At 39.5% G+C, this 24,016-nt stretch overlaps 1 protein-coding gene across 1 annotated transcript in view; it reads right to left on the bottom strand.

Annotated features, from left to right (window-relative positions):
* The window catches only part of LOC122734552 (KAT8 regulatory NSL complex subunit 1-like), a 129,082-nt gene extending 110,062 nt beyond the window's left edge, over positions 1-19,020 (bottom strand). Inside the window, 1 exon segment of the mRNA XM_043975445.1 lies at positions 18,205-19,020. Within this exon segment, the coding sequence (XP_043831380.1) occupies positions 18,205-18,809 (605 nt within the window). The 5' untranslated portion in view covers positions 18,810-19,020.
* Between the last annotated feature and the right edge of the window lie 4,996 nt (positions 19,021-24,016).

Here is a 24,016-nt window from a genome sequence, read left to right as displayed (position 1 = left end):
ACAAATGTTATGCACTTTTAACCAAGAATAACTTACCTAGTAAAAATGAGTATAACATTACAGGGGGAAAATGGACTTGGACCCTTAATGAAATAGAAGGCTTTCAAGTGATGAAAAGACCAGAGCTCTGTAGAAACTCTGAAGTTCAAACAAAGAAGTAAAGAGGAGTATAAAAAGGTAAACATGAATGAATGAAACTGAATGAACTAAAGGATGAAATGAGGATAACCTGCTTACATTCAAATATTGGGAGATGACACATGGCCCTTTTGACTTTTTTTAATTATCAGTGTTCACAGAAGGAGTCCAATTAGAGCCTGAGAGTACTTCTGTTATGTCTTGATGATCTTAAGAAAAGAATAGAAAAGAGTAAAAGGAATACAATAGGAAAGAAGAGAAAGGAGAAGGGAAAGGGAACGGTATGGGAAAGGAAGGTTAGGGAATATTATTTCACATAATCAGAGTGTACAAGTAGACATTTATATCAACAAGGAAGAGGGGGTGGTGGTGAGTGGCTGACACTTGAACTTTACTCTCATCTGAACTGGTCAAAAGAAGGATAAATACACAGTTGGGTAAGAAAATTCACTTAACAGAAAAATAAGGAGGGTAAGAGAAATGTGTGGTGGGGTGAGTTCTAAGCAAAACAAATTCAGTGGGTGTACATACATTTTCCTGGTTCTGTTTGAGGTGGCAAAGGATGGGAATCTGAGGGAGTGCCCATAAATTGGGAAATGGCTGAACAAACCATGGTATATATAAATGTGGTGGAATGCCACTGTGCTGAACTTTCATCAGTTCATTGTGCAACAACTGCAGAGGACTAATGATGAAACATGCTACCCACCTCCTAATAGAGAGATGGACTCAGAACGCAGAATTAGACAAATGGGGGGGGGGGCCTGGCCAATATGGACATTTGTTTTGATGGACTATACATGTTTGTAATAGTATTTCTTGGGGTTTTTCTTAATTGGGGATTGAGGTTTGGGGTGGGAGGGTTGAGAAGTCAGAACTTGGCTGATTTTTCAGAGTTAAATCCTCATTACTTGAAGGCAAACATGTGATAATTCTTTTAGTACCCTAACATGCATCCCAGATAACCTGGTTAAGAGGCTCCTATCTAAACTCTTACCACCTCTTCTCTGGCTTTCAAATTCTTCAGAGACATTTTCCTTTTAGCCTTCCATGGTGGAAGATAATACTCCTCAACAGAGAAAACAGAAGTGGGTATTTCTACCTTTTTTCCTTCATTTCCCATGATAAGCAAATCCATATAAAACAGGGGTCATGTGCTCTCTTACTTTCCTTTTGTCCCTAACTTAATTAAGAAAGCCCTCTGTATTGTTCTTAGTATTCCTTATCAGCCTCACATCATTCTGAGCTTTTCTTATGCTATTTATTATTCTTACAGGCACTTGTCACTCGTATTCATCTTCTATTAGCCCACCCACAGCTTAAATCTTTTACATGTGACCTTTTAAAATATTTCAGATATTTTATATATCTCTGAATTCCCCTGAATATCCCTTTAGACACCTTTACCTTTTCTTCCCCAAAGGAATAGTTTATTTGTATAACCATAATTTTCATCGAGAATTTCTCTTTGTTCCACTGTCACCCTGATGCATGTTTCACAAAAAGGCACTATCCCAATTAGAACCCTTAAAAAGTATTTACCAAATATTGCAGTGGAATAGATCAGTGAACAAGAACGACAGACAAACCTCAATACTGATAGAAATATTGATGTAAAGCTATTAAATATTAGAAAAGATTTCCCAAAGAAATCATGGAAAGGGGAAAGGGACCCACATATACAAAAATATTTATAGCTGCTCTTTATGTGGTGGCAAGGAATTGGAAGTTATGGGGATGCCCATCAATTGGGGAATGGCTGGACAAGTTGCGGTATATGAATACAATGGAATACTATTGTGCTGTAAGAAATGATGAGCAGGAGGAGTTCAGAGAAACCTGGAGGGTCTTACGTGAGCTGATGATGAGTGAGATGAGCAGAACCAGAAGAACATTGTACACAGTATCATCAGCATTGAGTGTTGATCTACTGTGATGGACTATATTCTTCTCACCAATGCAACGGTACAGAAGAGTTCCAGGGAACTCATGATAGAAGAGGATCTCCAAATCCAAGGGAAAAAAAAAAAAGGAACTATGGAGTATAGATGCTGAATGAACTATACTATTTCTTTTGTTTTTGGTGCTGTTGTTTTTTCTATTTTGAGGTTTTTCATCATTGCTCTGATTTTTCTCTTATAACATGACTAATGCAGAAATAGGATTAATGTTATTATGTGTGTGTATGTATGTATATATATACATACATACATATATATACATACATACATACACACACATATATATATATATACACACACACACACATATATATAAACCTATATCAGATTACCTGCTGTCTAGGGGAGGGGAAAGGGAGGGGAGGGAGGGAGAAAAATCTGAAATTGGAAAGCGTGTATAAACAAAAGTTGAGAACTATCTTTACATGTAACGGGAAAAAAAAGAAAGAAAGAAAGAAAGAGTTTACATCAATATACCCAAAAGATTCTGTATCAGGTTGGATCAGTATCAGACATTTAGGGATGGTTCAGTACTAAGAAAACCACGAACACAATATAAAATTAATAGTAAAGACAAAAATCTGATGTTTTAAACAGATACAGAAAAGGCCTATGAAAAAATACAACACTCACGTTAAATATTAAAGGCATGAGTGAAGTAGGCCCAACCAGAAGAACATTGTACACAGTAATAGCAACATTGTGCATTGATCAACTGTGATAGACTTAGCTCTTCTCAGCAATACTATGAACCAAGACAATTCTAAAATACCCATGAGGGAAAATGCTCTCCACAAGCAGAAAAAGAATAATGGAGTCTGAATGTAAATAGAAACATACTATTTTCACTTTTTTTTGTTTTCTCTTTCTTGTGGTTTTCCCTTTTGTTCAGATTCTTTTACAACATGACTAATGTGGAAATATGTTTAACATGATTGTATATATATAATCTAAAGCAGATTGCTTGCTGTCTGGGGGGGGGGGAGAGAAAAATTTGAAACTCAAAAATCTTATAAAAATGAATGCTGATGGGGGCAGCTAGATGGCGCAGTGGTTAAAGCACCGGCCCTGGATTCAGGAGTCCCTGAGTTCGGATCCGGCCTCAGACACTTTGACACTTACTATCTGTGTGACACTGGGCAAGTCACTTAACCCCCATTGCCTGCAAAAAAAAAAAAAAAAAGAATGCTGAAAACTATCTTTACATGTCATTGGAAAAAAATAAAATGCTGTTGAATAGTTAAAAAAAACAACTTAGAAATAAATGGACCTTTTCTTAGTATGACAAGGAAGGTAGGAAAAGGCATTAAATGACTTACAATGCACCAGGCACTATGCTAAACATTTTATAAGTGTTATCTTATTTGATCCTCACAACAAGCATAGGAGGTAGGTACAATTATCATGTCCCATTTTTCAGATGAGGAAACTGAGGCTGAGGCAAGTTAAATGTAGAATCTGAGGCCATATTTGAATTCGGGTCAACTCCAGGCCCAGCATTCTTATCCACTGTGGTGGCTGTTCTTGTCTGAAAAGAACCAAAATAATAACACTATGTCAGGGTCAAGTTATAGTGTGACTAGTTGATTAGATCAATATGAACTTGGAAGGCTCTATCACAGGTCAAGCACAAGTAGTCCATATGAACAGCTGCAATGGAGGGTCTTCTAAATTTGCACATCTCAAATTTTTTGGGGGGGCTACTCTAGTTCTGCACAGTGTCTTGTGGGCAATGCCTGCTGGGTGGTTTCTGTGCCAGTGTCTCCCATGTCTCACAACAGATTCCAAAGTTTTTCAGAGAGACCTTGAAAGTGTCCTTATATCACTTCATCTGACACAAGGCATGAGTTCTCTGTAAATAGTCTTTTTAGGCAAACAAATTTGAAACGTCACCTAGCTGACAGTTTTTATCTAAAACCAAAAGCCAGCATGAAATGTAATGAAAAACCTACTAGCAGTCATTCTAATAAGATAAGTGGTAAAGTAAGGATGTCAACTGTTGTTACTATTATTTTATGTGGAGCTAGAAATGTTAGCTATAACAGGACAAGAAAAAGATTCAGGGAACAAGCACAGTCAAGTGAAAATTTCTTATTTGTTGATATAATCATTTAGAGACTTCTAGATATGCAGTGAAATAAAAAGTAACTGAAATAACAACTTTACTAAAGTAGGAAGGTATAAAACAAAACTACAAAAATGACTGACCTTTCTGCATATTACTAGAAATACCCAGAAGAATGAAGGAGAAAAAGAAATTTCATTCAAAAATAACTTATAGGGTATAGCTAGGTGGTGCAGTGGACAGAGCACCGGCCCTGGAGTCAGAAGGACCTGAGTTCAAATTCGGCCTCACACACTCAATACTAGCTGTGTGACCCTGGGCAAGTCACTTAACCCCAATTGCCTCACACACAAAAAAACCAAACAAAAATAACATATCTGGAATCAATCTCCTAAGATGCAATCAAGACATAAATAATAATTTTAAAACTCTATTTACAGAAATAAAGGAAGACTTACATAAATGAAGAGATTCTCATTGTATATGTTGGGTCAAGCCAATATAATAAAAATGATACTACCTAAATTATACAGATTCAGTACCAATTAAACTATCAAGGGGTTACTTTATATAAACAGACAAAATTATCTTGAGGTTGAGATCAAGAATCTTAAGGGAACTAATGGAAAAAAGTAGAACTGAAGGGGGCTAGTATTAACCCAAATCAAACTGTATTATGAAGCAATAACCATCTCTATTTACTCATTAAAACTATATGCTGTAATTGCACATGTATAACCTACATCTGATTGCTTACTGCCTCAGGAAGGGGGAAGAGAAGAAGGAGGGATAGAATTTGAAACTCAAAACTTTAAATAAGAACGCTTATCATCCCCCCCCCACCACCACTCGCAAAAAACCTACATGCCCATTAAAAATGTTAAAAGTTGATCAATGGAACAGATTAGGAAGCTTTTTTGAGGTGGAAGGGGGGCAACTAAGGTTAAGTGACTTACCCAGTGTCACAGAGTTAATAAAGGTCAAGTGTTTGAGGTCACATTTGAACTCAGGTCCTCCTGAATCCAGGGCCAGTGCTTTATCCACTGCACCACCTAGCTGCCCCCAAGATAAACTCTTAACTGAGCAATTAATTTCAACAATTTCTTCTTTTTACAAAAAATGCATACTATATGCCAAGTATTGTGCTAGGTGCTGGGAATAAAAGCAAATAAAAGTCCCAATATACACAAGATAAATACAAAACAATTTCAAAGGACAGAAATGTCAAATACTGGGGAAATCAGGAAAGGGTGTTTTGGTGTCTTTTTTTTTCCCCCTAAAGAAGGTTGTAGTCAAACTAAATCTTCGAGAGTGCTAGGAGTTACAAGAGATAAAGGTAAAGAGCAAGACCATTTCAGGCCATCTCATGTCGGGAACAGCTAGAGGATGAGTTTGACTGGAGCACAGAATGCCAGGTGAAAGTAATTTGTAATTACTTCGGAAAGATAGATTAGAAACACCGTGTAAAGAACTTTAAATGCCAAACAAAGGTGCTTTAATTTTATCCCAGAATTAATAGTGAGCCACTGAAGCATCTTGATCAGGTAAACAACCTGGCCTCAGACTCGTGCTTAAGAACAGCAAATTGGCAGGCATGTGTTATAAGATTTCGAAAGAGGAAAGACTGAAGGCAAGGTCATCACTTAGAAGGCAATTGTACTAATTGAGGCCACAGGTTACAAGAAGCAGGCTTAGGGCAGCTGTACCCTAATAAATGGAAATGGATAAAAAAGACATTATAGAGGTAGAATCAAAAGGATTCTGCTACTGGTTAGCTGTAGAAAGGTAAATGAGAGGCAATTCCTATGAAAGCTGTGAACCTTTATGACTAGAAGAATGGTAATGCCATCAGTAGAAATTATGTAGTTTGAAAGAGGGGAGGGTTTAGAGGGTAAGATAATGAGTGGGCAATCAAAATATAGTACTTTAGGGTTCAATAAACTCAAGAATTTCTTTTAGAGTAATGACTTTCAACTTGACAAAAATGCTTTGAAAACTGGAAAATGACTTAAAAGAAATAGGGCTCGGACCAACATCCTATTGTCATATTCTACAATAAACTACTTTGAGACAACATAACATCTAAACATGACAGATCATAACCATTAAAAAAAAAGGGGGGCGGTGAATGAAGAGAGGCAACTTGCACAACTATGGTTAGAAGAGAATTCTTAATCAAATAAGGAATAGAGATGTGTGTAAAAAATAATAAAGACAAATGTGATCATACTAAAAAAACTTTCTGTAGAAACAAAACCCAATGTAGCTAGAATATAAAAAATAGCTAACTATTGGGGAAAAAAATCTTCACAACAAGTATCTGATATCTAAGATCACACAACCATAAATTTAGAGCTATATTAGAAACTGATGTACATATTTAAGAATTAGAATCAGAGGGTACCAATAAACAATTTTCAAAAGAAAAGCAAGTTATCAACCAGAAGAGAAAATGCTCCAGATCATTAATAATAATAATTTAAACCACCTAAAGTTGTTTTTTTTTTTTAGTGAGGCAATTGGGGTTAAGTGACTTGCCCAGGGTCACACAGCTAGTAAGTGTCAAGTGTCTGAGGCCGGATTTGAACTAAGGTACTCCTGACTCCAGGGCCGGTGCTCTATCCACTGCGCCACCTAGCTGCCCCTAAACCACCTAAAGTTTTAATTCACATTTCATTTGTTGACAAATACAATAAAGAAGGAAAAATGGTTAATACAGAAAATATAGAAAGATAGATAATAATGAACTGTCAGGAATTGTTCCAATCATGATGGTGAAAAACTTGGAATTATACAAGAAAAGTCATTCAAATATACATGTTCTTTAGACTAAGAATTTCACCAATAGGCATTATGACTGAAAAAATTGTAGAATATGAACATAATAAAATATTACTGAGATATAAATGACAAATATGAAGAATTCAGGAAGGGAGGCAGAGGCAAGATGGAAGTTTAAAAGGACTCCCTCCGTGCCCAAACTCCTCTAAAGAGATCTAGAAAATGCATAGTACCGGGGCAGCTAGATGGCGCAGTGGTTAGAGCACCGGCCCTGGATTCAGGAGTACCTGAGTTCAAATCCGGCCTCAGACACTTGACAACTTACTAGCTGTGTGACCCTGGGCAAGTCACTTAACCCCAATTATTGCCTCACTAAAAAAAAAAAAAGAAAGAAAAGAAAATGCATAGTACCAAATTAAAAAAAAAAATTAAGAAAAAGTCATTTTTCCAGTGTAGATTAGCATAAGATGACAAAGAGGTCTAACTGACACTGAAATTTGGATGGGAAGGGGCCATTGAACATCTCAGCCTAAAGAAACATTGTGAACCAGGGCAAGATGACGTCTCTATTCAGTACAGAGGAGCCTAAACGTGTGTGGGGTGCAGGAACAGGTGGCAACTGATAGCTCTGTTGCTGGATACCCAGTTTCCCTGAACAGAATAAGGAGATCTGCACCTTTAAGTAGTTTTGCTGAGTAACAGTAGGTCCCTGGTCCTAGGCTGAGTCTCAGGCTTACATCACCAACTAACTACTGGGCATTTCAAAATGGATTATGTAAAAACATTTCAAATCGAACAAATCCAAACCCAACATTTTTATTGCTTTTTCCCCATTCCCCAACTCCTAACCTCCCTATTTCTGCTGAAGGTATCACCACCCTTTTAATCAGTCAAACATTAAATACTTACTGCATGCCACTTTGCTAAGGGCTGAAGATACAAAGAAAGGTGAAAACACTGCCTGCCCTTAGAGAGCCAGATCCTGGTGGCTGTTATCTACAAGTCCCCAGAACATATTCCTTTGTTTCTCAGTAAATTGATACTCAGTGTCTGATACTTGGGTCTCCATTCTCCACTCCAAATCCTACCCTCAAACTAGGAGACTTCAACATACATATTGATGCTCCCTCAAAAACCTTAACCTCCCAATTCTTCATTCTTACCAAGTCTTCTACTCTAACCTACTACATACAGATATGGTCGCATCCTTGATCTTTTCTAATCTTCTCCTTCAAGTATTCACTAGTTTGAGCAAGAACTTGAATTCCATTATCCACTTATCATTTCATCTCTTCCTAAATCCTTCTTAGTCCTCTCCTAAAGCTATTCTTCCTTGCCACAAATGTCCTACAATGCTCCTTAGTCCTTAGTATTTTCCCTTGCCTTTATCTCTGTTCTGACTGTTCTACCTCCCCTACCCACCCCCCATGCAATCTTCAATCCCATAGCTGGCAAGCTGAACTCTATATAGACAGTTCTTGCTCATACCCTCTGGATTTTACTTGATACTACACCTTTTTGGTTTCTTTTCCTCCTACCAGTGTGACCACTTCTCACTCTCCTCTGCTGCATATTTATGCATATCATACCTTCAACCTGTGGTCATACCCCGGGACTCCCTTACTTTATACTCCACACTTTCTTACTTGATGACCTTGTCAGCTGTTTGGTGATCTATATGTCCAGGTCTAGTCTCTCCAGAACTCCAGCCCCATTACACATTTGAGACTGGATTGTCTCTCATAGACATCTTAATTGAATATGTTCAAAACAAAACTTATCAGAAGCTATCCTCATTTCTTCCATCTCCCTTATCACACATATCCAATCAGTGGGCAAATCTTATCCTCTGTCCTCAAACCACCTCTCTCCACACACACACTGCTACTACTCCCTTTGAGGCCTTCGTCAGTGTGATAATTTCTTCATTAATCTATTTCTCTACTTCAATCTAACCTCCACAAAGCTATCCAAGTGATTTTCCTAATGCATAAATCTGACTATACTATCTCCTACTCCAATGTTTCCCTCTTACCACTAAATAAAGTTCAAACTTCTGCTTAGCATTTAAGTTTTTCACAACCATACTCCAATCTACATTTCTAGGCAATGCCTATTACTCTCCTCCCTTTACATACTCCTTGGCCTTGCCAAACCAGCCTTTTGAGTGTTCCTCCTGCAATGTTCCACCTCCTCTCTGTCTTTGTACTTTTCCCTAAACTTAGGTAAATGACCAACATGTCACATACCTTCCTCACTCTTAGTTATCTTCAAAGATCAGCTCATGGGCTACATCCTTCAAGAGGCTTTCCTGATCCCTCCAAATAATAATTCTACACTCCCCAATGACCTTATATTTATTTTGCATTTTATTATACATCTACACATCCCCCACCCCACCCAACCCCAAAACAACAACAAAATGTAAGCACCTTCTGGGCAGGAGACAGTTCACTTTTTAACAGTGTCTGGAAGATTTCCTGACACATAGCAGGTACTTAACAAATATTTGATTAACTGAGATTTTTAAGATTAAAGAGAAGAAGGGGCAACTAGATGGCACAGTAGATAGAGCACTGGCCCAGGAGTCAGGAGGACCTGAGTTCAAATGTGGCCTCAGATACTTACTAGTGTAACGATTGGAATGACGCCACATGCTGGAGACTTACTGTAGAAGAGTTCCACCCATGAAATGAAAGTCTCTGAGGGCAAGACCAGGAGGCTTTTCTTTGGCGTCAGGAAGTGACGTTGGCTAGTGGGAGGAGGAAGGAAGAGACTGGTGCTCTGTCTCGCGCTCTTTCCTTTGGACTCTGGTGGAGAGTGGAGCTAGAAATGTGCTCTCCCTTTTATAAATAGATGAATGTAGGCCTTTCTCTCTCTCTTTACCAAATTCTTATTCTCCTTAATAAATGCTTAAAAGCCTAACTCTTGCTAAAGCTTATAATTTATTGGCGACCACTCATTAGATATTTTAGACAGACTAGCTAGAATTTTAGCCTTTAACACTAGCTGTGTGACCCTGGACAAGTCACAACCCTGATTGCCTTGGAAAAAAAAAAGAAAAAAGATTCAAGAGAAAAGTTTACAGAAGGAGATATGGGACGACACATTGTTTCAAACTTCTTGGTGAAATAGTTCATGAAGTCTCTGAAGGAATCAGAGGTGGGGAATTTAATTCTGTATGTTAATACATACATAATTTTTCTAAAGCACAATACTGAATTTCGGCTTTAAAACAAATATGAGGGGCAGCTAGGTGGCGCAGTGGATAAAGCACTGGCCCTGGATTCAGGACTCCCTGAGTTCAAATCCGACCTCAGACACTTGACACTTACTAGCTGTGTGACCCTGGGCAAGTCACTTAACCCCCATTGCCTCTCAAAAAAAAACCAAAACCCAAATATGAGAGGCAGCTAAGTGGCACGCAGTAGATAAAGCACTGGCCCTGGATTCAGGAGTACCTGAGTTCAAATCCAGCCTCAAACACTTGATACTTACTAGCTGTGTGACCCTGGGCAAGTCACTTAACCCCCATTGCCCCGCAAAAACAAAACAAATATGAAACTAGGACATCCAAGGTTTTTTTTTTACAATACTTCCAGAAGTTTACATGTTTCATCCCCTTTCTAGTAGAATGTAAGCTTACTGAATTCAAGAACTATTTAAAATTTTGTCAATCAACAATCATTTAGTTCCAGGCACTGTGCATGAAAAAGAAGCAAAACATAGTCCCTATCCTCAAGGAACTCACAATCTAATGAAGGAGACAAGCAGACAAATATGCACTAAGCCATATAAAGGACAAATTGGAAATAATTTAAAGAGGGAAGGTACTAGAATGAAATGTAATTAATTTATCTTTGTATCCCCAGTGCTTAGTATGAAGCCTTGCACACAAAAGCAAGGCATTTATTTTTCTGTAGGATTTTTCCAAAGGATTCAGTCAATAAACATTTATTAAGCACCTACTGTGTGAATCAATAGGTTTGCAAAAGGAAGCAAAAGACAGACCTTGTTTCTTCAAGGAGCTCAGAATCCAATGGGGGAGGCAACAAACACATACAAACTAAATACAGAATAAATAAAAAGTAAAAGGAGGAAGGCACTAAGAATTAAGAAGGGCTGAAAAAGGCTTCTTATAGAATGAGATTTTTGTTGGGGCTTAAGGATGCCAGGGAAGCTAGTAGGCTGAGTTGAAGATGGAGAGAACTCTAAGCCAAAGCTTCTTAAACTATGGGTCACAACCTCACAGGGGTGGTCATGCAACTAACTGAATGTAGGGGTTGATAAAATTTTGGCAATAGTAAAAGGTTATATACACCTATTTTATATACCTATATACCCGGAGCAGAATAAAAATTTCTCTGGCAAAAAGGGGTCTTTAAGTGGGGAAAATTTAAGAAGCCCTGCCCAGGGCATGAGGAAAGCCAGAGAAAAAGCCTAGAACCAAGAGAGAGTATGTCTTGTTCACGAAACATGATTCCTTTAAGAAGAAATGCAGCTAATGCAGTATTTAATATATTCAATAAGTACTCAGCCCTCACCAATCCTCAGCACAATGGAGGCTACAAAAAATGATCAGATAAAAACTCTACATCTCTGCACTCCGCGCCCCCCCCCCCAAGGAAACAAGGGACTTTTAAATGACATTTATTTTTACTCCCAGAGTTACAAAAAAGATTGTCCTTCCAGCTAGAATGAATGAATTATACAGTATCAATAATTTCTCTAGTCCTGCTACTGTTGCAAAGAATATATTAAACTTCCATGAAGGTCAAAGACTTTCAGTCTTTTTTGTCAGATAGTTGGATTTTCAAGTTTTTCATTAAACAGGCATTTTCACATAGCCAACATTTTTGCCAAAATTAAACTAAGTCACAACAGTGACAACTCTGTCAGTACCTTATTGTCATACAACAGACATTTTATACCTGATTGTTATTTTAAGGGTACATTAAGCAGTAAGCAGTGAGGCTATTTTAAAAGAGGTGCCAAGTTTCTCCTTTGTCTTTCATAGCTATAGAGCTAGAAGATTCTTCAGAGGTCACATAGCCCAGGTACAATCCAAGTGTATAGAAAGATTAAGTGGCTTGCCCCAGGCCACACAATTCTTCACCTATAAGGATGCTGGAATTCCTGATTGGATTCCTGATGGTTTCTCCTGCTCTAAATCCTAAAATAACAGATATAAGATATCCAAAAAAATTAAAAATTAAAAAAAAATTCCACAAACACCTTATTAAAAGCTCCTAAACAGGGCTCTATACAGGCACAGGGATTTAGGTGAGGGCTAAGGAGAGCAGGCCTTTAACTATTATTAGTTCCTTTAAGGAGCTCCTCCTGGTGAGGACACTCCTCTTCCAGAGAGAGACTGGCAAAAGTTCTGTAATTTAGGAAATTTATCAGCTGACTGAGGCATTTATAAGTTAAGTAATCTCCTCAGGGATCACATTACTCTATGTGTGTGTCAGAGGTTGACACAATTCAAGATTTCCTGATCCTACACTTGCCTCTTTTACACTAAGCACTAAGGATTTAAAACAATTAAATAAAACCAATTTCTACTAAAAAAATATATATCCTACTTATATTTCCCAATAAGATCTCCTATTCCCTGCAATTACAAAAATGATCATTTAGATAACAAGCAATTACAGATTTAGAAGGAATAACCAGAAAAGCATTGAAGGTTTCAGGACCTAGACACAGCACCTTGCTTGTTAACAACAATAATTATCATTTATTTTGTTTTTTTGTTTTGTTTTTGGTGAGGCAATTGGGGTTAAGTGACTTGCCTAGGGTCACACAGCTAGTAAGTGTCAAGTGTCTGAGGTCAAATTTGAACTCAGGTCCTCCTGACTCCAGGGCCGGTGCTCTATCCACTGCACCACCTAGCTGCCCCTAATAATTATCATTTAGATAGCACTTTAAGGCTCCCAAAGCACTTTTACATTATTTCATTTGATTCTCACACCAGTCCTAAGTCCTACTAAGTGAATACTAAAGGTATTATCCCTATTTTATAAAAGAGAAAACTTATGCTCAGAGGTTAAGTTTTGCCTGTGAGTCAAGATTCAAACCCAATGATCTTGATTCAAGTTCAAAGTTTCCTCCCTCTACACCTAAGTCATAATATTTAACAGCTGTTATGTATCTCTGGCTAAATCAAACTCTGGAAACCTTAGTTTCTTTATCTCTATATTGGAGAAAATAATACTTGCACTATATATGCTTCACTGGATAACTTAGAGGAAAGTGCTTTTTAATTATTTTTCGAGCTCTTTAAACATTAATGAACAAATGAAGAAACTAAAAAAGTAATCGAGTAGACATTAGAGAAGGTATCAGACAATACCCCTAGGCACCTAGGTGGTAGTGTAGATAAGACTTTTCGGTCTCAGGGTCAGGAAAACCTAAGTTCAAAGTCAGCCTCAGAGAATTACTAGCTGTGTGACTGAGCTAAAATTATGCAACCTCCCTCAGCTTCAGTTTTATCATTAGAGAAATGGGAATAAGTATAGGCCTATCTTTCAAATTGTTATGAGAATAAAATGAGAATATATTTCTAAAGCATTTTCCAAACCTTTAAAGAGCTAATTACTAATCAATCTTAGTTTTCCAGTTAACTTTTGTTCCAAGTCTTATTTGCCATGTTTAATTACTGCCCTCTCTTTGATGAAATTATTTCCTAATATTTTGTATTCATTAGATGTGTGGTATGTTTGCCACACTTTGAGTCTTTGTGTCTCCAAAGCTTCACATAGTGCCTCATACATAGTAAGTGCATAATAAATGTCTACTGGACTGAATACCACAACCTCCAAAGAATTAAAATTTCAAGTCACCTAAAGAACGCTGGGGAGACATGGTAGGTGTGACTGGATTGTTAGCACAATACCAGCAGTGAATTTCACAAAAAAAGTGGCACAAACCATCAGATATATATGACCAAAACAGGAGGCAGGTTAGTCATGCAGTGAAAGAAGTGGTAACAGATGGGACCCACATGTTGCACTGGTACAGTACCATCCCTATAGGAAAACCCTGAACCTCAAAACATTTGGGGTTGATACAGTGGATGATTTATGGGGGAACATTACAGGAATTTCTCAGAATGAGTCCTGAATGGGTCTCAACCTTCCTGGTAGGAGACAGTACCCATATGGAGAAAATCAAGATCCTCAATTACCTCTTAATTGTACCATGTAAAGTTTTGTGGGAGCTCAAATAATCCATGCGTCAGACCTCTCAGTTACAATTTCAAGATCAGCAAAACAGGGCAGCCAGTATTGCTATGGTTCTATAATGCTCTTCTTAGGTACTGATGGTTCTCTGGTTGGGCAGGCAAGACACACATCAAAGAAGAGGCAATGCCCATTCCCTTCAGCATAACCAACACCCACTGTTGCCCACAAGTGCAAAATCCCGGTGAGCTAAAAAGATTCCAAGTGTGATGATAATTGGTTACCCTGAGCAAATCACTAACCTCTTGTGGGTCTCAGTTTCCTCATCTGTAAAATTGAGAAGCTGGCCTAAATAACCTCTAGGGTGCCTTCCAGCTCTATGTCTATGATCTTATGACCCTATGTAAATTCTATCCGGGGGAATAACAGTCTGTAAGTTTTGAGAGATTCGTCTCCAGACTGCTGTTCACTAGGTGATGAATCATTTCACCCACAGCAACTCAAAAGTATCATTTATACAAAAAGATCATAAAGTGCACTGGTGGTATTCATGCCAAATGAACTCAGAGATTCTGGAAGTATTCAGTCACCGAGTTTTTTTTCAATTATTCCTTTCTAATGTCTCCTTATGTATCTCTGTCCTTTCCCTGACCTTCCCACTTGAAATACTCTAAATCTACGGCGTTAACACTTTATGAGTAGATTACAATACAGTCCCTTCAAGATAGCATGGTGTAGAATAAAGAGCATGGAATCTGAGCCTAGAAAGCCTGTGTAACCTAGCTAAGTCACAGTCTCGTTGGAGTGCAATTCCCTCCTCTGTAAAACAAGGGGATACATTAGATGACCTCTAAGGTCCCTTTTACCTCCAATCTTCCAATAGAACTTGACCAAATTATCTAAAACACTAACTTGCAAGATAACTTTTTTGTATTTTGTATTTTATTTTCCCCAATGACGTTAAAACAATTTTTAACATTCATTTAAAAATATTTGAATTCCAAATTCCCTCCTTTCCCTCCCTCACCACTGAGAAGACAATATGCAACACAGCTCTCCTGCTCCTCAAACTGTTTTACTCCTGCCCAGAAGATGAAATCTAAACCCCTAAGCCTATCACATCAAACCCTTCAGCTGCATCCTCCTCCTACTATTTTCCAACAGAAATCTTCCATTCCAGCGGGGCCCTAAATAAGTCCACTCTTAGGATGCTTTCTCTACAGCTCACCTTGGAGAATTCAAATAATCTAATTCCTGCCACAAAATCTTCTAAACAGTCCACATTGATTTTTCTACTCTAGGAATCTCTGTGACTCTTATCTGTACCACAATCTCATTTACTAGTGTGCAATTTTTTTCTCCCAGTTTCCAATACAAGTTTCTTTCTTTAGCAAAGGCCAAGTTCTGCTTACATGAGGGGAAGTATGGGATAGTGGAAAGAGAATACTACCTTTGTAATCTTGGACAAATTGCAATCTCCCTGAGAGTCTGTTGGTAAAATAATGCTTTAGAAACAAAATTAAATGAGAATCTCAGTTCTCAGAGTACACACACTATATTTCTAGGACAGGAGATGATAGGTATAACTTATCCTTAGCATTTAGCACAATGGCTTGACCATAAGTGCTTAACAAATGCTTGCTGACCAACTGTTGAATTACCAAGTACCCACTGCAGTAAAGAGAAAACAAAAACGTTGCTTAGAGTCAAGTGCAATGAGCTCCCAAAAGGATGACTTTTGTGTATGATGATAACCTATATCAGCAGGGTTCATTCGAAATTATTTTCCTAGTTGTGATGATGAATTTGTAATTATTTAGGCACACACTATTGCACAGATCCCATAGTGATGGATTAACACAGTTTAAAAACCACTGACTAAAAAAAGAAAAAAAAAAACAAATAAAAACAAAAAGTCTCTGTCCAAAAAAGCGGGGATTGTGTTTAATACCATAATCAAGCTAATCCACCATACAGTACTGGTTCATAAATTTCACTTTAGCTAAATTCACATTAGCTAGTCATCTTTCTGCCTAATCTAAGAAAATGCTGACATGTGACTGCTAATATCAAATAAAAATGCAACAGTGAGCTACTCTTACATTTTTCAGTCCACTAGAATATTGCCTCCTTCAGAGTAAAGTCCTATTTGGAGGTGACCCTGAATTCTCAAAGGCTTTGCCAGAAGAGTTCAAACTTTGACAAGCTCTTCAGAGGCAGGAAAGCTTTGCAAATAAGACTGGGGATGGTCAACCTGAGAATCAGTCTAGCTGGGCCTACCACCAGGCTGCCCAGCAGGTCACAAATTGTATTCGGCCATATCAGCTCATTAAGACTTGTGTGGAGAGGTTGCAATCTGAGTACCTATAGAGATGAAAGTGTTCTTTTTTTTTTAAGGCATATTACCTAAAATTTAAACTTCTAATAAGAGACAGAAAGAATAGATGTGTATCAATAGGTCAAGCATATTTTTGACTGTAAGAATTTAGGGATAATCCTACTGGAAAGCAGTGAGATTAGATACTAAGATGATTGGTTTCATCAAGATCCAAGTATCTCCAAATCTATGAGGCTTCATGCTACAGTATGCCAGTGGTTTCTAATTTTTGTTTTGTTTGGCATCATACTAAAAAACTATAGTATATTTTTTAAAACAATAGTATTTTCATAGCTTTTTGGCTAACAGCCAGTTTACATTTTAAACTAATCATTCACCTGATTTTTCTCTTCTCATAGCCCAAACAACTTCTCTCCTAATTTAGATACTATTCACTGCCCTGTTGTAAGAAAAATTTTTTCACACCTTCGACAAACTCTGGCCTTCCAGAGCCTTTGCCACCAATTTCTACTTCCTGGAAAGATCTTTATGCTTGAATGACAAAAAGCAAATCTTCAGGGTTTACCAGACTTTCCTTTCGGGAACAATACTTAAGTTATAAAGGACATGGACTTATACTGTAAATACAAAATCTACATACATTTCTAGGCAAAATTTCCACTCTTGATAGGACAGCTACCTCTCTAAAGTAATCCTAATAGAACATTAGGAAATTAGTATTTTCCATTAGTGTTAGATCAATGAAAAAATGGTATATTACTTTCAGAGTTGTCTCTGTGCGTCTTTTTACTGTAAACTATCAAAAATTACAAAGGACTTGCTTGTTAGCTGCCAACAGCCTTTGAAAAACAGCTAGTAACACACTTCCTAGAAAAAGGTGAAAAATCTTCAGGCAGTAAAACTTCAACAGGGCAATCTCAAAACTGCTGCCAAGTCAGTAACTAATAAAAAACAAATAAATTATTAACACTTGAAGATATAGGCCTACAAAAATTTCCTAACCTAAACAACTCATTGCTAACATTTTTGAATACCTATTGGATCAAAAGAATGGCCAAATTAAAAACTGTCCCGGGTCTGGCAGGTTTAGGAACGTGCTACTTACCAAAGGAAGATTATTTCCTTTATGCCTAAATACAGAAGGGAGAGGGAATGGGAAGAAGGTGGAACTTTCCTGTTAAGCCACGGGCTAGAGATTATTTTCCAATACTTGCTTTAGAGGGCAGAACAATTAAGCCAGTCAGAAAATTCCAGACTCGAGTTACAGTGAGACGTCAGGATGGCCGGCCAGCACGGGGAAAACCAGACCGTTTTTATTCAACACTTTCACTAAATTAAGTGGAAGGTTTGACTGAATTTGCTACCGCACTACCTAGACAAACACTCCCAAATGATCAGAACCGCCCACGGAGAAGAAAAGGTCGGCCAAACATCAGGCAAGAAAGACCATGAAGTTATGGAGCTTGATGACGAGTGTCTGGGAAAGTGCCCTGCGCCACACGCCCGCCTGCCCCGGGGCCGAGAAGAAAGGGCGGTGACCGGCCCCGCACCCGGTCTCCCTCCTTCTGGGAGCCGTGCAGCCGTCCTCACGCCTCCACGCGCGGCGGCCCCACGACCCCGCCCTGGCCGCCGAGCCCGGCGTCTCACCACCGGCTAGCACTACGGCCGCTGAAGCGGCGGTCCGGAGAAGGGAAACAGCTGCTTCTCCGGACGCCTCCTTCCCGCCTCGGCACTCACCCAGCGGGTGCGGGCGGCGTCGGCGGCGACCGCGGAGGCTGCCCCGGGCCTGCCTGGCTCGAGACCGCCGTCTCTTCCTCCTCTTCCTCCTCGCCGGAGGAACAGCTGCTACTGCTACTGCTGCCGATGCTGCTGCTACCGCTGCTGCAGCAGCTGCTGCCGCTGCCCGTATCAGTCGCGTCCGAGTCGCAGTCCCGTTGCACAGCCCGAAGCAGGGCGGTGGCGCTGCCCACCAGACGCCTAAGCTCCGCGGCCCTGGCGGCGGGCGGGGGCGCCGACACCGGCAGTGAGGGCGGCTCGGCCCCGGGGGCCAGGTGCCGCCAGAGGCCGGCCAGCTGCTGACGGACATGCCGCTCCACCTGCCGAGCCCGAACCACCTGCAGCCGCCGGCACAGCCTCCGCGCCCGGCCCCACAGCGCTGCCTGCCGGCCCCGCAGCGCCGCCGCCTCCCCCTCCAGAGACGGCTGCCGCTCGGGCCCCGGATCTCGGCGGCGGCCTCCTGCCTCCGGCCTCCACAGCAAGTCGCGGGCGCGGGGCTCGGCCACCGCGGGGGCTGCGGTGGCTTCGGTCAGAGCCGGGGCCATGGCCGAGGAGGTGGCCGCCATGCGGGTCTTCGGGGAGGGAGGGTGGATCGTCTTTTCCTTCCTCTCGGGCCCGGCTCCTTAGTGCGGGCGGTCGGGAGCCGGCCGCCCCATCTGGCCGAGGCACAGAGGCGGCGCGCCGGATCCGTCTCCGCTCCTTCCTCTCAGCCACATAAGCAACCTCAGCAGCAGGGGCGGCGGTGGGTGGCGGCAGCAAAGGCTAGAAGCCGCCTCTTCCCCCCCCCCCCCCTTACGGGCGGGTGCGGGGGTGTGGGGGGGGGGGACCACGGGGCAGGGGGAGGGGAAGAGGAGGTGGAGGAGGAGGAACAACAACAATACTCCATTCACTCCCCACCCACCCCGTCACTAATCCTCCCCTCCAGCGCGCTTCGGGCTCTGGTCATACGCGCCACTCAAGCGCGTCCCCGCTCCAGACCTCGGCTCAAATACCAGCCCGCCCCGGCGCGCCCCTGGAACGGGATTGGACGCGCATTTCCCTGGGGTTCAGGAAATAAGGGCCATTCGGAGGGCGGGGAGAGGCCTCCATTAGACAGGGGATAGAGCGCGGGAACCAATCCAACGCGGCCCCGGTCTACCTCCACCTCTTAAAGATCTGCAGAGGCCTGGGGCAAAAGGTGGAACCCTCCGCAGCCAAAGTCCCAAAGAGCAGGAGTCCCAACCCCAAGGGTTTATTTCTAGAGTGAGGAAGAGGGTGGTAACTAACTCCCGGAGTGCCCAAACCCCACGAGAGTGCAGTTTCTACTGGGATTACTTCAGGACTGCAACTCTTTAGTCTCGCACGTCAGACTCCCTGGCACCACCAACACAACAGGATATTGCGTAAAGCCAAGTTTTGTGTGATAACGTACTACTGACCCTACGGATAGAATGACAGTAAAAAGGTTGTGCTTTCTGAGAGTTTTACCGTGATAAAGTTGGAATCTAAGATGAAATCAATAGACATCTGCTTAAAACTGCAAAAGAATTTGCTTTTAAACTGCAGGTAAAAAAGGAACTGCTAGACTTTAAAGATTGCCTTCTCCATAAAATAATACAGACCCAGAAATCTAGTCAAAATAGTTTGGATTTCATATTAAGTTTGAGCAGACAAAATTCCTGGATAGGAAGAGATCTCTCCATCAAGAAATCCTAGGACACTGAAATTTACAGATAATAAAGTTGAAGACGGTGATAAAGTCTTGTTTAAAAATTCTGACCACAAATCTTAAAACAGATAACCTAAGACATTTGAAATCAATTTCTCTAAAAGAAAAATATTAGACTGTTGTTAAAAATTACAAAAGTAATACAATGCTCTTTTACCCAATTTCAAAATTCTGTACTGTGTAATGAAAACCATTCCAATGTTTGTAAATTCTTCACAACAAATGACAGCAGCAATTAATCAATCTCACTATCACAGATTCAAACAATCAAGTGTGAAATGCATAAGGTTTCAAAATATTCTTTATATGACCCACTAAAAAAGGAACCGATTTACAAGCACCTTTGGGACAGAGAGACCAAGCAAGGTCTAAATTACCTGGGACCAAACTCTCAGAACAGTGCCCTGAATCAAGTGCATGTTACAGATAGTTCAAAGATGGATAACTGAGTTTCCATTGTCCTAAGATTTCCTTTTTCATGGCAGATTTGAAAAACAAACAACTATAGTCCAGGTGGCATTTAATGGTTTTACTTTCTGTTCAACAGTGCCACCATCATATATAAAGCAAGCACATATAGAGTATACTAAAAATTTTAAATGCATCAAAACCATCACCAAAGCCAGTTTTAATTAAATTTGTTTTAAACAAAGTTTGAATTAACAAATATAGGTTTTGAAAGGAAGGGAGAAAGGAGGCCTGGACCTGTGATTTCATTGCTTTCCCTATGAGAAAATCCTCTTTTACCAAAGTAGACCTAAATGTGCTCAGAAAACAACACTTGCTGACTCTGAAGCCAACTAACTCTCCTCTACACACTGTCCCTCCCACCCCCAATACAAATATGATCTAATATAAACAAAAGCAAAAAATTCTACAGATATCTCTCTCTGTCTCTATGTATGGAAGCAAAGAATAGCAGGCAGCACAGCTTTCTTTGAACAGAAATGCTACAAACTGAAGATTTAGGGCTTGGCAATGCATGATCAGCAACAGTACTTGCACACAAGTACTTGCTAGTGCTCAGATGGTGGCCTAGGAAAAAACTGAGGGGTAGAGGTATCAGAGATAACTGTGAGAATGTGGAACAGGGTTAAGTGTCATGGCAAAAAGAAAGGTAGTATTAAAAAGAAGATATTAACAGACAAAGGAATTTCTGAATTCATGAACACAGAAGTGGAACACTTTTGTGACCATTTTTGTGTATAGGTGTGGAGGGCTAGGTTATGGGAAATGAGCAAATTAAGGAAGTTAGGATATTTGAATACCAATCTATATTTAAGTGTCCTAACGTGAAGGCAGGAGTTAGGGAGGAGAGAATGACTGACTGTGAGCCTGGCGCTTTGTCCCCACAATTAGTTTTGCATAAACTATATGACACAACCTTTTCCCCACTGACTTTCTTCTTCATCCTACCCCTCCCCATTTCCTTTCACAATTTTTAGGATTTTATTTTATAGTATTGATTTTTAAAATTTATTTAGTTTTCTACTTCCCTTCTTTATTTTCTTCTTTCTACTTCCTCAGTTATGTAATTAGTTTAAAATCTCCCTCCTCATACACCCAAACTTCTTTTGTTAATTATTTGTTTCTGTCCCCTTTTCCGAAAACTGCTTTGGTCTGTTCGTTAATTCTCTTCCCTTCCTGTCTATTTTAGAATTTTATTCTCTGGTATATGGTCTAATCCTTATTTATTCCTTCTTTAATTTATGTTGCACAAAGAGTTAAAACTTCCAAAATACCAAGTTTGAACTTCCTCATCCAACCATTTTTTATGTAATAATCTTCACAGGATGTAGTCCCATTGTCCTTTTTCTCCTCTTGGTCCTCATTCTTTTAAGTGTCAATTTATGAGGCAAAGTGTACAGAAGCAGTGCCTCATGGTACTGCTCATGTCCAAATCATGAGGTACACTTTTACACTCCACAATTGTTCTCCTTCCCATTGGCCAAGTCGCTGCAGCTCTGGGTCCATGTCCCTCTTTCTCCACTGCACCCACCTTTCTGGATTCCTCTTCCCCTACCCTATGCTTAAAAACAGGCAAAGGGAGAGAATTATACTTATTTACTGATGACATGATGATACCTTATTTAGAAAATCCTAGAAACTGAGATAACTCTTTCAGTAGAGTAGCAGGCTACAAAATAAACCCACAAAAATCAATAGCATTTTTATGCAGTAATAACAAAATTCACATAGAAGTAAAGTCACATTCAAAATAACTACAAAATGAATGAAATATCTGGGAGTCAATCTACCAAAGCACATTCAAAACCTGTAGAGTTATAATTTTAAAGTGATTCCTCTGTTACCCTATATGTGGATTGAAGCTCTGGAATTCTGTTATACAAGTAACTGTAAATATGAAGGAGGTGAATTAACACAACAATGAAATTACTGATTCTGGAGGGTTTCAATTTATACTCCAAAATATATTTGCAGTTTTCACAGGTCAAGCTAAAATGGAAATCAATTGCATTTGCTTTCCTCTACACACACACATACACACACACACAAACACACACACACTTTTTGGTGAGGCAAATGGGGGTTAAGTGACTCGCTCAGGGTCACACAGCTGTACAGTGTAAAGTGTCTGAGGTCGGATTTGAACTCAGGTCCTCCTGACTCCAGGGCTGGTGCTCTATCTACTGTGCCACCTAGCTGCCCCTCCTATATTTCTTTTGGCCAAAGATAGATATGACATGCAATAAAATTTTTAAGTTCTTATTGTAAGTCAACAGAAACATTTAATGACATGACTAATAAATGAAATTTCACCATTTGAAAAGGAAATGTAGTTTAAGTAGGAAAGAGATCTATAATTCACTTTTTTCCTTAGTGAAAAAAATTTTTCCCCATGCCTCTGAAACCAATTAACTCTCCTATTGTACTAGAAAAGTTCTCATTTTTTTAGTCTAAAGACCAGACTCTGACATTCTAACATGACAATCATTCATAATCCAGTGAGATCTAAATAAAGAACCACCTAAAACAATTTACATAATCATATAAATCTAGAGAATAGAGCTGCTGATTAAATTAAATTGGCTACTTCAATTTTAGAATTCCAACTGATCTAATTTTTTTACTGAAGAAATGTTACATCTAAACCTTGAGAAATTTTATTTTAATTTGAAAAAACCATCTTTCCAGATCAAGATCCTAAATTACCTGCTTAGGGAAAAGAATACAGCCAAGGCTCTACTTTGAGAAGCTTCAGTCAGGAAGGGTGGGAAAGGAAGTAGTATGAAAAAGGGGAAAAAATGTACTTCCTTCCCTGGCAGTCTTTAAAGCCTAAGTCTGACTGATATAAGTGATAAAAGCTGCTCCAAATTACTGAACATCAGTCAAATGAGGCATTAGATTCCCTCAGTTTACCTTTGGAGAAAATCTTCCTTTAGATCTATTGCTGTTCTTAAAGTTTAGGTTTATCCATAACAAGAGCTGATGTTTATATAGCACATTAAGGTTTACAAATATCATATGACTATTTTTCTTCTATCTTCTATCTTTCCTACAATCACATAAGTAGGGGAGAAAAGTAAAATTTATGGGAAAATATTCCATTCTGTTGCAATTAACTCTCTCCTACTAAGGTCTACTGAATCTGAGTGATTCAACAAAATACTTTTCTCACTTGTTATAATAGAGGAGAGCAACTGGTTATCCAGTTCTATAAAATATTTGTTAAAAAGATTACTTCCTTCCATTACTAAAGATACTAACATGTATGCTATTTTTACCACAAAATTCTATCTTACTTTTAAAATGAAAATGAATTCATAAGTATTGTACTCTGTCCTGAAAAACCCTAATGTCTTTCTAGTTTTTCTGCTGTCAAGTGAAAAATGAAAAGCTGCTCCTCTACATTATCAGGCACCATCTTTTCCTCCTGCCTGATCCTTTATGGTACTTACACAACATATATCAAATGTATTATCCTTTGTCAAAGACGGTCATTAATATCGGTTTTCAGAGTCAGATAGAATAAAGCAACTAAGGAATGTAAACTGACTCAAGGCAAAGAAAGTGGGGAATAAAAATTAGCTGATAAAAAAGAAT

The sequence above is a fragment of the Dromiciops gliroides genome, chromosome 1 (assembly GCF_019393635.1).
Source record: "Dromiciops gliroides isolate mDroGli1 chromosome 1, mDroGli1.pri, whole genome shotgun sequence".
Lineage (NCBI taxonomy): Eukaryota > Metazoa > Chordata > Mammalia > Microbiotheria > Microbiotheriidae > Dromiciops > Dromiciops gliroides.
The sequence above is the reverse complement of the archived record's forward strand: the minus strand, read 5'-3'. Positions and strand labels throughout refer to the sequence as shown.